The sequence below is a fragment of the Pleuronectes platessa genome, chromosome 9, assembly GCF_947347685.1.
Source record: "Pleuronectes platessa chromosome 9, fPlePla1.1, whole genome shotgun sequence".
Lineage (NCBI taxonomy): Eukaryota > Metazoa > Chordata > Actinopteri > Pleuronectiformes > Pleuronectidae > Pleuronectes > Pleuronectes platessa.
Window position 1 is genome coordinate 20,671,510 of NC_070634.1, and position 16,168 is coordinate 20,687,677.

A 16,168-nucleotide genomic window follows, 5' to 3' on the forward strand; every position below is an offset into this window, starting at 1 on the left:
TGATATGTTTGTTTGTACACATTACATATAAAACTGAAAATAAAATATTTCAAAAAAAGGATATGGCAATCCCTTGTGTTGTGGCTTCATAAGTATTGTAATGACAAATGTTGAACATAAATTTGAAATGCTCAAATCACCTCAGAGCATGCAAATACGAGGTATTTCAAATGAAATCACAGGATCAGTCAAATGCTGCTTCACGGATTTCAACGCAATACTTTGAAATCGATTACTCCTGCATGGTCTTGACGCTCCTGTGATGCTTTAGCCTCAGGGCCCCACATCAGGCTTTAAAAACCACGGCTACATCCTCTCTGACACCACTCAGCCAACAGCGAACCACCGGGCCTGTTTCATTGTATCCTGCAGTGTCTTGCGTTAAAGTAGAACTACTTGTCAGAATGGAGTATCACCATGCGTCAGAGATGAACGGAGTCGTGTCCGAGTACCTGAATATGCGCATCGAGTCCACACATAACGACTTGTGCAAAGAGAAGGAGTCCAAGGAAGCTGAAGAATCCAAAAAGCGGTCCCTGATTGAGAAATCGTACAGCACCATCCTGAGTGAGCTTGGAGAGGACGTGGGCCGAGAGGGACTCCTCCGGACGCCGCTGCGTGCAGCCAAAGCCATGCAGTTCCTCACCAAAGGCTACAAAGAAACCACCCAGGGTGAGGAAACTAAAAGGATACAATTTATGTGACTGATGATGACAACTCTTTGAGTAGTTTTTAAGTTTCACAAAAATGAGTTGAAACATTTCATGTTTTCATAAAACCTTTAAATAAGATCAAAAGTACATTTTGATACCATCATGTAGCTATAGTTCTTTTTTAGTTTTCAACCCCACAATATGTCAAAGGCTTATTGTCCTGGTCTCATTTCCTCCTGTGACACATGAATAGGTCCACAGACTACCATAGTGTGCTAAAGGCCAGGTCTTAACAAGTAGACAAATCTGCGACTCTGTACTATTGATTTCATCCTTTAATCCACTACTGTTTATTATATGAAGCAATTTTTCAATCTTCACACAGATATTTTGAACGACGCAATCTTTGACGAGAACCACGAGGAGATGGTGATTGTCAAGGACATCGAGCTGTTCTCTCTCTGTGAACATCACCTGGTGCCCTTCTTCGGCAAGGTAACTTAATAACAAAGCTTTTAAACATTCTTATAAAACTCTTACTTTACATTTACAAATGCTATAATGATAGGAGCAGATTCTAATTTTCTTCATGAGATTTAGTGAGCCTGTACCCTGACAGACTGCATTGTTATGTTTCAGGCTCACATAGCATACCTCCCAAACAAGAAAGTGGTTGGTCTCAGCAAACTTGCAAGGTAGGTGACGACAACACACAACCCAAAGGCAAGCAAGCACACACACACACACAAACCCATGTATAAAATTCTCTATTTTAACCTTCCAGAATTGTTGAGATCTACAGCAGGAGGCTTCAAGGTAAAACAGTTGACTAAGATTCATTTCTTCATCTGTGTCTTTTTGTCCTTGCGTAACATTCATTCTCAAAATGTCTCCACAGTTCAGGAGCGTCTGACCAAGCAGATCGCTTCAGCCATCTCTGAGGCTCTGGAGCCTGCGGGAGTAGCAGTGGTGATTGAGGCTGTGTGAGTATTCAGCACTTTTCTATCATGGTCCTGACTTTTCTCACAAATTGCACCATGTTATTTGTACGTACGGAAGATTGATGGAGAATATTGAGAGGCCGGTGTAGACATTTTTTAAGATTAATCAACTGTTGTATTTTTTTTGTTGCATAAACAGTCACATGTGCATGGTGATGAGAGGTGTGCAGAAGATGAACGCCAGCACCGTTACCAGTGTCATGCTGGGAAGATTCCACGACGATTTCAAGACCAGACAGGAGTTTCTCGCCCTCACAATGAGGAAGTAACACGTTTTTACCTCAACACACGGTTAAACAGGGAATTGTACAGTGTTTTATGTGTGTTTTTTTGTTATTGGCTAGTTTACTTCAAATTATATTGTATTTATGCAGCTTTGTAAGTGATTACAATTATCAGATGGAAGAAATGCAAATATCCCACACAAATACAGTATGAGTATTGGTATCTTTATTTATGTAAACATTTGTCATTTTTTGTAACCGTCCTACATTAACAGCCAATAATTGTGAATATGCAATAAAACAAATGTTTAACCCATTAACTGGATGCAACTTGTGTTTCTCTCTTTACGACCAAGTTAAACCTAATTTTATAGTTTGCATGCACTTTATATGACACCACCATTAAGACACAGGGCCAATGAAATGCATAGGGATTTGCCTCTGTACCTTTAGTTCATCATTACGAATCCTGAAGCCAGTGTTAACATTAGTTTGGGTTTGAAATAAACTTTAAACAGAGTCATATATGAAGTTGGCATGCTGCAATCCTGTCCTGAGAAATGATGATTCTATGAAACGACAACTGACTGTTCACTGAGTTATCCCTATTACTGTAAGATTAGACAAATACAATTTACTGGTCAGTGTCAGTATCAATTTATAGCAACTATCCATGAGAATTGACAACATATCCTTAGTTGTTTAAAGTGCTATTTCTAACAGTCAGGCTTTGAAACTGTGTTTAAGGGTTAAACATTTATAATAGTTAATAAATATATAAGATATCTAAAATCAAGTTCTACCCTTCTCATTGTAGGAAATTATTTATTGATTGTTGGAAAATAACTCCATCCAATCGCTGATGTTACTGCATCTCAATATACTCTGTTGAGAGTTAAGGACAGGGGAGGTCGCACCTTGTTAATCCTTATTGTCCACAAATTGATTGATTTGTGAATATGGGCTTTAGAATTTAACATTTGATCGATTGATTGATATTTATATAAAATTTGTTTGCATTCTTATCTATTAAACACTTCTCAGGTTCTTTTTTTAAAAATTTTATTAAATGTTATGATGGATGAATATTTCATTTGTAAATTATTTTCATAATTTCTCTTTTATTGTGCATTAAACGATTTGTAAAAATATTTACTTAGGCTGAAAAATGTATCAATAACTAATTGTATTACAATTGACCTGTCACTTATCGTCGCAAACTCCATATTGTCCAGATATTTTTCCAATTATAAAAGGCTTAATCAATCACAAATATTCAGTTTACAGTTCATAGATCCAGTGTTTTATCAGAATTCAAATATTTCGACATACCTTACATATGGTGAATAACAAAGTACAAACATTAGGAATATATAAAGCACAACAGTTACGAACTTAACCAATGCAGAGAATTCTAACTTTGCCTCAAACGAACCCGGGCTCATCAGTGTAATAGTGCTTTGCCAGAATTTATTCACACATTAGTCTTGCTGTGTATTTTAAATAGGGCTGTGAAATGATTAAAATTTTTAATCAAATTAATCACAGGTTTCTATGGATTAATCATGATTAATCACATTACCGATTTTCTCGGAATATTTTTGTGAAAACAAGATTTATGACATTTAACTTTTCTTTTGTGCTGCAACTCAGCAGTTCTTCAGCAGTTATCATTGCTTTTCCATATGGAACATTAATATAATCTTCATCCTAAACAATATTCGGGCTCCTTAGCCATTGTGTGGTTGAATAAAACTTTTTTTTTTTAAATCAAACAGAAATTATTTGAGCTTCTTAGCCATAGGATGGTTGACATTTTTTATATTTTTTGTCACACAACCATTAACCACACCATGATACAATCTAATGCCTCTAAAGGCCCTCTTAGCTACTCGTTCTTTAGCCAGTTGGTGAGGCAAACTAACTGGTTCAAATTCTCTGACAGTAAAGCTGACCGCTTCTTTTGCACAATGTGTCCTGCGAGTGAGTCTTGTTTGTCGCATTCCACTTGAACGCCCCTCGCCGACCAACACATGCTTCGCGTTGCGGTGGTTAGGCGGGTATTGCTACGGTGAAACGATAACGTCTTCTCGCAGAGTGTGCATATCACCTTGGTTTTACTGAATGTTCGATCTTTGTTTTTTTGGAACACGATCTTCCCGTCCAGAAGGTCCTCAGGTTCATCAGAATTATCAGAGCTGCCAACTTTTCAAAAAACCTTGGAGTGAGATTTTGTCGGGGGTGACCAACATTTTGCCACGCACACAGCCACACACGTTGGTGGCTCAAATATCAGGGAATTGTTGGAATTTGGCGTTGTATCCATGTTGTTCGCTGCATTCTGGTGGCCTTTGGGGCCCGAAGTCGTTGATAGGAGCGGCCGACTGGAGATGGACAACATTGGTTACATTCTGTGACGCAAAGACATAGCTGAAGGTCCCCCCCAGGAAATGTTGGTTTAAGTAGATGTTGTTTCCTGCATTCTAGTGGATTTTTGGGTGGTATGCTAAAGATGTGCAATACCTGAACTTCTTCTGATTCATGTTCCTCTGATCATGACTTGTAGGGCCTTCTAGCCTTGAGCTGAACATTCAACCAGAAAACTATTGTTGAAATGTTGAATATTGAGAAATTGGATGTGTGGCGTGAGTGCGTGTGAAAACATGCAAAAGCGTGTGTCACACGGCGGGAGCGTGAGAGTTGGCAGCTCTGGAATTATCCATGTTGTTTGTTTGTTTGAATGGCAGCTGCCGTCTGACTGCATTAGAGCGGCAACTAGTGCAGAGGCGGCGGAATTGGAAGGTCCTTCTGCGCATGCGTTAAAAAAAAAAACGAATTAATCCTGTAATTTAATCATAACGCGTTAACGTGTTATTTTTCACAGCTCTAATTTTAAGATTAAAAATATACTACACAATGCTGTGTTTGTCCCTTTTGTAATGACTTAAATTGTAAAACACTCCCATTATTATTAAACCAGGGTTAAACACAAAGGGTCACACGTTGAATTACCTTTACTATACTGGCAGTTTTTGAGTTTGAATGATCCATCATAAATGTAATAGTGGTATTAACTTTTCTAAAAAAATATTTTTAAATATTGTCTAAATAACGAAACGTAGTGGTATTAAGTTACATAAACCATAAAACCAATTAATGTCTCGGTGCATTAACCGTTAATATATGTGGTCAAGGCTCTGACGGGTGTGCTGGGTTCACGATGAAGTATCGTAAGATGTGGGTAGATAACAGCATTTTTCCAAAGCACAAGACAGTCAGCAGCACAAAGGCCAGCCTCGTGTTGAGATGCTCCAGACACAGAGTGTGCTCTCCCTGTACGAGTCAAGGTCAATGTTCGGGATGTACTTCAGCTGACTTCTACCTCGAAATTTCAAGCGTTGGAAATGAAATGTTCCAAGCTAATGCAAATCGTGCCATCACGTGCAAAGCTGCACCCGGATTCTGTATCGTTATCACCACAGAGCTTAGCAATTCTATTGTATAGTAACTGATCCTGTGTTACAGTCTTTTGAGAACAAAGTGTGACAAAGTGACGCATTAGAAGGTATTTGTATCTTTAATATGTTGCTTCTAATGAGTTTTACCAAAAAGTCTTGGAAGCAAATGAGGTGAAATAAAAGTTTTTTGAAACATAAGAACAACCGTGCCGTGAATAATCAGTGCAAAATCAATGTTTTCAGTAGAGATGAGCCGGATACTCGGCTGAAACGAGTATCCGGTACGGATAAAGCACTTTTGCCGAGCACGAGTATTATACCAGTAATACGAGTCAATATCTGTGCTCGGACTGAATGAAAATCCTCACACAGCGTCACAGCGCTCCTCCCCTTCACACACCGCTCTGCTCACTCACTCAAAGAACAGCTCTCTGTCTCTCAGTCACTCAGGTTCGCGGGTCTTTTCCGTTAACGTTTAGGGTTTCTTCAGCTTGAAGTTTGTTTTTATTTCAGTTTGTACTTACTTATTAACCAGTAGAGTTCTGTTAAACGTGGGTTCGTTCAGACGTGGTGCTGGTAGAAAGCGACTCGCGTTGCGTCTCTGCCTGTCGGAGATTTTTTTTTTTTTTTTTTTTACTTTAACGGTTTAAACTTTTTTTAAACCGTCAGTAGGCTCTAACCAGTTTTATTTTACTTCACGCACTGAGTGTCTGACAAGTTCTAGGTAGTAGTGGTATAAAAAATATTACAAATTAAGCTACACACACACACACACACTCCCCCTCTCTCTCTCTGTCTCTCTCTTACTCACTTACACACACACACACACACACACACACACACACACACACACACACACACACACACACACACACACACACACACACATACACACACATACACACACACACACCTGGTGTGGAAATAAATTAAAAAAAATTCAAAGTTAAAAAAGAAAGTTATGTTGCGTATGAAAACACTTGTTATTACATTTCACTTCATAATTGCAACAGCATGTGTTGTATTCATTGTTACAAAACTTGTTCTGTAAATAGTTCGTTTGCTATTGTGATCAAAATCATTGATCTGAAGCTCAATGCTGATGCTGTCCTGTAATAGTTTTCTAATCAGCAATAAATATAACAATTTCTGATCAACCCATATCAATTGCATGCTTAAAATAACATACTGGTTAAAGCCCCGCCCATTTCAAGACAACCCGGCCCACTTCCGGGTTAAATCACACCCACTTCCGGGTTAGGCCCCGCCCACTCCGAGTACGGATACGGATACAGATAATTGATATGGTTAACAGATACAGATACAGATACAGATAATGCTGTACTCGCTCATCCCTAGTTTTCAGTCACAACACACAGAAAAAAAAAACAATATAGAACTGAGCAAACTGAACATTTGCTTTGAAGGATATCATGTGGACAGTGGAATCTGTAAATCACTGTACATCAGAGGCAGAGAATCAAAAGTCCACTGGCTTCCAGGAATGTTGCACAAAAGAACAATACCGTGACAAAGAAGACAATTAAATTTACACTACCGGTCAAAAGTTTGGGGTCACTTAGAAATTTCCTTACTTTTCAAAGAAAAGCACAGTTTTTTTTTTCAATAAAGATAACATTGAATTAATCAGATATACACTCTATACATTGTTAATGTGGTAAATGTCTTTTCTAGGTTGAACAACTGGTTTTACTGAAATATCTACATAGGTGTATAGAGGCCCATTTCCAGCAACTATCACTCCAGTGTTCTAATGGTACATTGTGTTTGCTAATCGCCTTACGCTGGGTTCACACCGGACACTGAAGCGCCGCGCCGCGGCTGCCTAGCGCCGTGAAGCGATCGTTTCGGCGTCTATTTTTTCCGCTTGACGCGAGCGTATCGCGACAGGAAACACACTGAAAAATTATTTTAAACGATATAAAAGACATATTTTATATGATATAAATGATCAAATATGCATCCCATACTTTGAATTCCCCTTCTGTTGTCTTGGAGTTTTAATTTTACCACTTTTACCAACCACATTATTAAATGTCCCCCTCTGCCCATCCACTACAGCCACACAAGCAGTCATACAGATAAAAAGAGAGAGAGGGGGGGGGGGGGGGCTACGTATTCTCCACGTAGGCTTGAGTGGAGAATACGTTATTTACCCTCAACACCCGACATTTAAAGGAGCAAACAGCGGAGAAGTTCTTCAACATGGATGACATTAAATTAATCATTGAAGTGGAGAAGTAAAGTGAGTTGTATGATCCTCGGAACATGTTGTATAAAGACAACACCAAAAAAGACACATGTTGGGACGCTGTTGCTTAATGTTGGAGCAACAAGTAAGTATATGCTTGAAAAAATGATTAAATGCCGTTTTTACTGCAGGCTGATAACAGCAGAAGTATGTGATATTATTAGTAATGCGCGTCGCTTTGGCGTCGCTACCGCGTCCGGTGTGAACAGCCAAGCGCCGGCGCGCCAGGGATTAGCGCTTACGCCACGCTTTGGCGTTGCTTCCGCGTCCGGTGTGAACCCGGCGTTAGAAGACTAATGGATGATTAGAAAACCCTTGCAAACCCTTGTGCAGTTATGTTAGCAGAGCTGAAAACTGTTTAGCTGGTGAGAGAAGCTATAAAACTGGGCTTCCTTTGAGCTAGTTGAGTATCTGGAGCAGGGGTGTCCAAACTACGGCCCGCGGGCCATCTGCGGCCCGCCATCCATTTTAAATTGGCCCGCCTCAAAAAAAAAAAAAAAAAATATAATTTTTTTTTTTTCAAACTAACAATTTAGTAGTACTTTAGTGGCACTTACTTAAAGCACTTTGTAGTTTAGCTCTATTTTTTAATATATTGTACTTTCTTGATTCTTGTTGTTCTGAGTTTGTACCCTTGAATGCACTTATTGTAAGTTGCTTTGGATAAAAGCGTCAGCTAAATGAAAGGTAATGTGATGGACTATGGCCCACTGTATTGCAGCTGTCCCTCAGAACGCAGCCCCCCCCCCCCCCCCCCTCAACTGTCAACAGTCCGCTCCAGGGCAGGGGGGCGCGGCGCCGTGAGTGGCCCGGACCTTCGTATTGTTTTCTATATGTGGCCCTCGGGATAAAAAGTTTGGACACCCCTGATCTGGAGCATCACATTTGTTCTTGTTGTTAGAAATGAAGGCTATTCCATGTGAGAAATTTCGAAGAAACTGGAAATTTCCTACAACGGTGTGTACTACTCCCTTCAGAGAACAGCACAAACGGGCTCTAACCAGAGTAGAAAGAGAAGTGGGAGGCCCCTGTGCACAACTCAGCAATAAGACAAGTATATTAGAGCCTCTAGTTTGAGAAATAGACGCTTAACAGGTCCTCAACTGGCAGCTTCTTTAAAAGGTACCCGCAAAACGCCAGTGTCAACGTCTACAGTGGAGAGGCGGCTCCGGGATGCTGGCCTTCTAGGCAGAGTGGCAAAGAAAGAGCCATATCTGAGACTGGCCAATAAAAAGAAAAGATTGATTTGGGCAAAAGAACACACATTGGCCAGATGAAGATTGGAAAAAAGTGTTATGGACAGATGCATCAAAGTTTGAGGTGTTTGGATCAAACAGAAGAACATTTGTGAGACGCAGAACAGGTGAAAAGATGCTGGAAGAGTCCTGACGCCATCTGTCAAGCATGGTGGAGGTAATGTGATGGTCTGGGTCTGCTTTGGTGCTGGTAAAGTGTGAGATTTGTACAAAGTAAAAGGGATTTTAAATAAGGAGGGCTATCACTCCACTTTGCAACGCCATGCCATACCCTGTGGACAGCCCTTGATTTGAGCTAATTTCCTCCTACAACAGGACAATGACCCAAAGCACACCTCCAAATTATGTAAGAACTATTAAGGCAATAAGCAGGCAGCTGGTGAGCTGTCTGTAATGGAGTGGCCAGCGCAGTCAACAGATCTCAACCCCATTGAGCTGTTGTGGGAGCAGCTTGACCGTATGGTAAGCAAGAAGTGCCCATCAAGCCAATCCAGCTTGTGGGAGGTGCTTCAGGAAGCGGGGGGTGACATTTCTACAGATTACCTCAAAAAATGAACAGCTAGAATGCCAAAGGTCTGCAATGCTTGATAAATAAAAGTGTGAGTTTTCATGGAAAACATGAAATTGTCTGGGTTACCCCAAACTTTTGAACAGTAGGGTATTTTCTACAGGTCAGTCGTTTTACAGGTCAATCATTTTACAAACCTTATCAGTGGGAAATTGAATGTGCCTTAAACTATCTCCTTCAATCAATATAAGCACAAAGAATATTTTAAAGACTCTAAAGGGCTTGTCCTCAGGATGCACAAAGACAGATGTATTGGTAAGAGAGAGAGCATGCAAAACATTGAGAAAAAAACACATGGGAAAACTGAACAGTCCAACCATGTGAGACAGTCAAGGGTTGTATTTCAGATTTCTCCTTTAATCTCAATTAAAATAAATTTCAATGCCCAATCGAGGCTGCAGAGTCATGGTAAGACTCGCATGTGAGTGCTGATTGTTCCACACACTCGAGACAAGCCTCTGTGACCTCACAACGGAGCATGGGACTTCTAGGCATTTAAAGTCATACAGAATCACAGGATCAGTAAAACGATGCTCCGTGGCACTTCATGCAAGTGACTGGAAATTGATTTGTGTGCTAATAAGGTACCTTGTCCGTGTGGAAAGCTCGAGCCTATACTCACAAGCTCTAACATTTGTTCTTCTGCATGGGTGTCTTGAGGCTGCCCTGATGCTGTTGCCTCAGGCCTCCACATCAGACTTTAAAAACCACGGCGACATCCTCTCCGACACCACTCAGTCGACAGCGAGCCACCGGCCTGTTTCATTGTATCCCGCAGTGTCTTGAGTTGCAGTCGAGCTACATTTGAGAATGGAGTATCACCACGCATCAGAGATGAACGAAGTTGTGTCCGAGTACCTGAACATGCACATCGAGTCCAAACATAACGACTTGGGCAAGGAGAAAGAGTCCAAGGAAGCTGAAGATTTGGAAAAGCGGTCCCTGATTGAGAAATCGTACAGCACCATACTGAGTGAGCTTGGAGAGGACGTGGGTCGAGAGGGACTCCTCCGGACGCCGCTGCGTGCAGCCAAAGCCATGCAGTTCCTCACCAAAGGCTACAAAGAAACCTACCAGGGTGAGGATACTAAAAGGATACAATTTATGTGACTGATGACAAAACTTTGAGTAGTGCTAAAGTTGTGCAAAATGAGTTGAAACATTTCATGGTTTCATAAAACTTTTAAACAAGACAAAATTTACATTTTGATAAAATCATGTAACTATAGTTTATTTTTTGCTTTCAACCCAACAATATGTCAATGACTTATTGTCCTGGTTTAATTTCCTCCTGCGACACATGAATAGGTTCACAGACTACCATAGTTTGCTAAAGGCCAGGTCTTAACAAGTAGACTAATCTGTGACTCTGTCATATTGATTTCATCCTTCGATCCACTGCTGTTTATTATATGAAGCAAATTTCCAATCCTCACACAGACATCTTGAACGACGCGATCTTTGATGAGAACCACGACGAGATGGTGATTGTCAAGGACATCGAGCTGTTCTCTCTCTGTGAACATCACCTGGTGCCCTTCTTCGGCAAGGTAATTAAGGGCTCTTGTGAAATCTTGCACAAATCTGAATGCTTGATTTTTTTATGTAGATATAAAATAAAACATTTTATATAATACAAGGAAACAGTTTGAGTGATTTTGGTTAAATATACTCAAACTGATCTTTGAGATTAATACATTACAATTTCTTATGTGCTCACATCCACACCAGCACTAATATATCTGTAATAAGAATGAATTGGGGGATAAAAGCGGAACCGATTTGTAATATGGATTGATTCGGCCTAATTATGCATAATATGGATTGTTAATGATATTCAAAGTATGATGTTGTGTTTAATGTTTCAGGCTCACATAGCATACCTCCCTAACAAGAAAGTGGTTGGTCTTAGCAAACTTGCAAGGTAGGTAACGACAATACACACACACAAATACACGCACACACACACAGACACTAATTTTATTTGTTTTTATTTTCTTTCAGAATTGTTGAGATCTACAGCAGGAGGCTTCAAGGTAACAATTGATTTTCTAGGATCTTCATATTTGTGAGGCTGAAAATAAAATGTTTAAGGTCAATTGCTTAAAGTAAGGGCAAAATATGACCTTATAACAAACGTCTTGTTATTGACTAATAATGAATCAAGCAACTGTTGCAGCTGTACTCCTCTTTGGATTTTATTAACATGAATCTCTTATACCCACAGTCGTTTGAATTTGCATCTTTCTCCACAGTTCAGGAGCGTCTGACCAAGCAGATCGCCTCAGCCATCTCGGAGGCTCTGGAGCCTGCGGGAGTAGCAGTGGTGATTGAGGCTGTGTGAGTATTTAACCCTTTTATAAATTATTGACATATTTTTTGTCTTTATGCTAGACCTAAAAAGAGAAAAGTGATACACAAAGATACTAGTTTTGTGACATTTTGATTTACGACCTAACTCAAAGGTCAGCTTTTGAATGGATGTCATTAATAATCTCCTTTGTGCATCACAGTCACATGTGCATGGTGATGAGAGGTGTGCAGAAGATGAACGCCAGTACTGTGACAAGTGTCATGCTGGGAAAATTCCATGACGATCCCAAGACCAGAAAGGAGTTTCTTGCCCTTACAATGAGGAAGTGAAGGGTACAACAGCTCAGCAGAGAAAAGTATTTCCCCTGTTCATGTGTGAACCTCAGACAGATTTACATTCAGTGAATTACTGTCATCAAGGAGTCGGGGGTGAACTTTCTCAACCTGATGTTTTTTATGTATTTATCCTGTTTAAATAGAAACAAATATACACTGGAATGTGAAATCTATTACTGTAATGACAGCATTGAGCTTCAAGTATGTCCAATACAAATGTACAGTGAAAATAAACTAAATAAAATGTGTATTTACATCTGTGCGTCTGTGTGGTTTAAGATGACAACGCCTACACCCACACAATGACAGCAACCATTATCTGACAAATCACACAACACAATAAATTATTTTACATCATTTAGCTTTCTAATGTATGCATTTTTGTCTATTTTTTAAGTTCTTTATCCCTGCCTAAAATTAAGTGATTTATTCTATGTTTATATATATCATAATATATACCTAGTATGATAAACTACATGATACACACATATTTAGATCATGACCTCATTGTGTTTATGGATCTTTATATACCAGAGTACCTTCTTATCACCTGAACACATGAAATGTATTCACGTAAAATCTCCAACTTCTTAAAATCTTCTTGTCATTAAAAGCGAGTCAGCACTGTGTCGGGTGCATTCACTCACCAGCTGGTGCCGACCGGCAGTGCAGTAAGACAGTGCGACCAAATCATCTGCACATAGAAAGAGTAATCATGAGATCAACAATGACATAATCTGTCGTGAATGTAGAAAAAAAACGGTCTAACAGGGAAAAGATGAGTTCCAGAAGAAGCATGATGATTTGAATCGCACATGATCTATGGGAACTGAATATTGAAAACACATGTGAGAATATTGTGAGCTTAGTAACGTTAAATATGAAATGAATTCATTCATTATTCAGTCGGCCTCTTCTTTCCGCTGCATCACAGTTAATGCAAATATTGTTCCAACAAGATCTGATTTCAGGTTTGTCGACTGCAGACGATACATTTGAATTGAAGCTGAATTAGATTTATAATGTGCAGATTGCATGTTGTGATAAAATAGCAAACACGCATCAGTCACAATTTGATTTGATTTTTATTACATTACAGCAGATGCTCTCAGTATAAGATTACTAGAAATAGGCTGTTTTTATATTTATTAAATATCACCAAAATGACAAAAATATTTGACAAACAAAATTCCAATAAAAACACAACATGTATGAATTTGGACAAATAATGAACACGTCTTGCTGTGTAACTGCACTGGCTGGGATATCATGAGGGGGGTGGTGGTGTGTGTGTGTGTGTGTCTCTGTGTGTGGGGGGGGTCCGTATCTGCTGTTTGGTCCACATTTTTTTTAACCAGTTACTTCCACACCACTTCTTTCATTATGCTGATCCGTGAAGTGGAACGCAGCGCAGGCGGAGTTGAGAGGTCAGGGGCTCCCGCTGCCTGGATACATACAGTCTAATATTAGAACATTTCCTTGATTTGTTAGTAGCATCTCTGCTGACTCCTGAGCACATGGCAACACACCGGCCAATAGGATTTCAGGAAATCACTAAGCCCCTCGCTCTGTATAGCAACAGTGGCACCCTTCCATTATTTATTTATATAGGAGTTTTTTTTCCCACAGACTCATTTTCAGGCTCGTGTCCCCCCAGTGCGCATCCACACTGTGCTCTCAAACTGTGAAAAAGACTATTAGTGTTCAGAGTAGTGCTTCAACTTTGACTTTTGCCTTTCTTTTGGCTGCATACGCTCTCAATCTTACAGAGGCTATTTATAGATTTTTTTTCAGGTTAGTATATGTTTTTTCTAGATTTTTATAAAGTACCTGAAAGATCAGTGGAATTTTTTTCGTTTGCCAAATCAGGTGAAAGTACAGACAAAGTGGAGCATATCTTGGAAAAGGCTTGATTTTTCATGGAGACACGAGATGTACCGCTGAAGACGAGGGGAAATACCCAGGGGAATGGCATCGTGGGAAAAGGTGCCACTCAGACGGGATGGACAACAGCCAAGTGGAGAGGATCTTTAAAAGATAGAGGACATGGGAGGAGAGGCGGCACGGGATAGGAAGAGTGTGTGTGGGGGGGGGGGGGAGGACGGGGGACGACATAGGATGGCGTGAGGACCGAGGCCGGTGGTTGGTTTGATCTGAACCACGTGTGCGTCCAGCCACTTCTCTTCGCCGCTTCACGCATGTCGATGGAACGTTGGCTTATCCTGCCGCTCGGTCCCTTCTGTCTTAACCCAGGTAGGTGCATATTGTCCTGTACCGAGTTCTGTGATGTTTCATTTCTTTAAAGCCGTCTGGGTGTTATCTCCAGCAGAAGTTACTGCGTTGAAAGTTCCGTGCAGCCGCTTCGTCATTTCAAGCTTAGGCATAGGACGATGGAAGGCTTGAAGGTGGTGGGGAAATATGGCGTAGGTCAGCTGTCTCGTTTTCGGGGATGCAACGCTGATCAAAAAGACACCATGACTAGAGATTCAACAAAAACAAAAACACGATCGGAGAACAGTCATCGTCGGCACAATTAATACCTTCTGCATCATCTGTCAGATGGTGGGTTGACATTTACAATTTGGCTGACACCAAAAATGTGTGACATTTCAGTTGAGCGCTGCTGTGCAACGTACGAGAAGGAATTTTATGTCTCCAACCAACTCCAACCGTTGCTAATGGATCCTCCAATGCAATAATACAGTTAACGTCATAGACTGTGTTTTGATTAGGTCATCATTAACTTATCTAGTTTAAAATAGAACAATCTTCTGACTTGCAAAAAATTCAAACAATATATTAATATCACAAAAATGTATTAATGTCGTCGAAACTCAACTATGTGCCGTCCCGAATGCATGGGTAGCCTAATTTTTTTCTGTAGCTAAGCCACAGGAATTAAAAAATAAAAATCTGGCTTATGTCATAAAGATCGCAAGATTTTGTTTGAGAAAATGACATCGTTTCAACAAGACCTGGACACAATGTACCGTGAACATCGAGCCATGACCACTTCATGGCTGCGTACCATTGGAAGTACTTTAATGCCGACGCCATTTCCAGCGCTTTGACTTTTGATCTATAATGTTGCGTCGCTCAATGAATTTAGATGCAACCATATAAGGCTTTACTAAAATGAACCAAAATATTATTCTGTACAGAACAACATCCATTCAGAGTAAATATGTTGTATCAATCTGAACAACATTTTAAAAGCTCTTTAATCAGTCAACACTTAAAAATATATTCTAAAATCTATTAATAACGCAGAATCAAAGGTCATATGGTTTTTGCGCTTTACAGTTATACAGAAAATAAGATTTCGCTATTTTCTGTTAAAACCATCTATGACAACAGGATTACGGGGAATCATGTTAACAAAAAACAAAACTGATTTATAATAATCAAAATCATGATCTAAATCAGTTTCCACTCACAGAGCAACTCACATCGCTTCAAGGGGACGTCACATTGCAAAGAGTATAGAAGGATATTAAACCGCTGACTAATCCCAGATGCTGTTGAGAGGAAAAGGATTTAACTGCAGTCCTCCTGAATTATTAACCATGTTATAGGTTACGTGATATAACACGGTCAGTAATTTTGTATTAAACAGCTGACACTGATTTCCCAAAAAGCAAAATCCTATGTCATCCCAGAATTCCCAAAGCTAATATCCTATACGCTCCATTTTTACCTTTTACTTTCATTCAAAGTGTAAAAATCAAAATGTTTTGGATAAGGACGAGCGCTGTTCAGAGAGCTTAAGTAACATGATTTTCATTGTCACCACTAATGTGCTTAAATGTGTTTGCACTTATCCTGGTAAAACATAGTGTCTGTTGAAACTAGCAGATGTTTTATTACCAGATTAACCTCTTTTGTGTTTTATATGAATGCACCTTTTTCTGAAGATGACTTCTGGTTTCTAAAGATTTAACAGGAACGAGGGGTTTCTCACCAGCTGTATCGAAAAAGAAGCTTAGTTCATCACAATGATAATGACAATATTCTATTTATGTCAGTCAGAAAAGTAAACCATTGAGCATTTTAAAGGAATACCAGTATGTTGACTCATCATCCTTCA

General features: G+C 39.8%; 2 protein-coding genes across 2 annotated transcripts; both read left to right on the forward strand.

The window, feature by feature from the left end:
• Positions 1–404: 404 nt before the first annotated feature.
• LOC128448333 (GTP cyclohydrolase 1 2) lies at positions 405–1,923 on the forward strand. Its single transcript, XM_053430930.1, has 6 exons — positions 405–672; positions 1,039–1,148; positions 1,293–1,348; positions 1,438–1,469; positions 1,552–1,636; positions 1,794–1,923. The coding sequence occupies exons 1-6, from the start codon at positions 405–407 to the stop codon at positions 1,921–1,923; spliced, it is 681 nt and encodes a 226-aa protein (XP_053286905.1).
• Positions 1,924–10,242: 8,319 nt separating this feature from the next.
• LOC128448338 (GTP cyclohydrolase 1 2-like) lies at positions 10,243–12,075 on the forward strand. Its single transcript, XM_053430937.1, has 6 exons — positions 10,243–10,510; positions 10,873–10,982; positions 11,301–11,356; positions 11,437–11,468; positions 11,688–11,772; positions 11,946–12,075. The coding sequence occupies exons 1-6, from the start codon at positions 10,243–10,245 to the stop codon at positions 12,073–12,075; spliced, it is 681 nt and encodes a 226-aa protein (XP_053286912.1).
• The last annotated feature ends 4,093 nt before the right edge of the window (positions 12,076–16,168 follow it).

Bases quoted from the DNA above. Each gene is read 5' to 3' on its own strand.
- LOC128448338 (XM_053430937.1), top strand. From the start codon at position 10,243: ATGGAGTATCACCACGCATCAGAGATGAACGAAGTTGTGTCCGAGTAC. The intron at 10,511-10,872 runs GTGAGGATACTA...ATCCTCACACAG, and splicing joins CTACAAAGAAACCTACCAGG to ACATCTTGAACGACGCGATC. The intron at 10,983-11,300 runs GTAATTAAGGGC...TTAATGTTTCAG, and splicing joins TGGTGCCCTTCTTCGGCAAG to GCTCACATAGCATACCTCCC.
- LOC128448333 (XM_053430930.1), top strand. From the start codon at position 405: ATGGAGTATCACCATGCGTCAGAGATGAACGGAGTCGTGTCCGAGTAC. The intron at 1,149-1,292 runs GTAACTTAATAA...GTTATGTTTCAG, and splicing joins TGGTGCCCTTCTTCGGCAAG to GCTCACATAGCATACCTCCC. The intron at 1,637-1,793 runs GTGAGTATTCAG...TTGCATAAACAG, and splicing joins GCAGTGGTGATTGAGGCTGT to TCACATGTGCATGGTGATGA.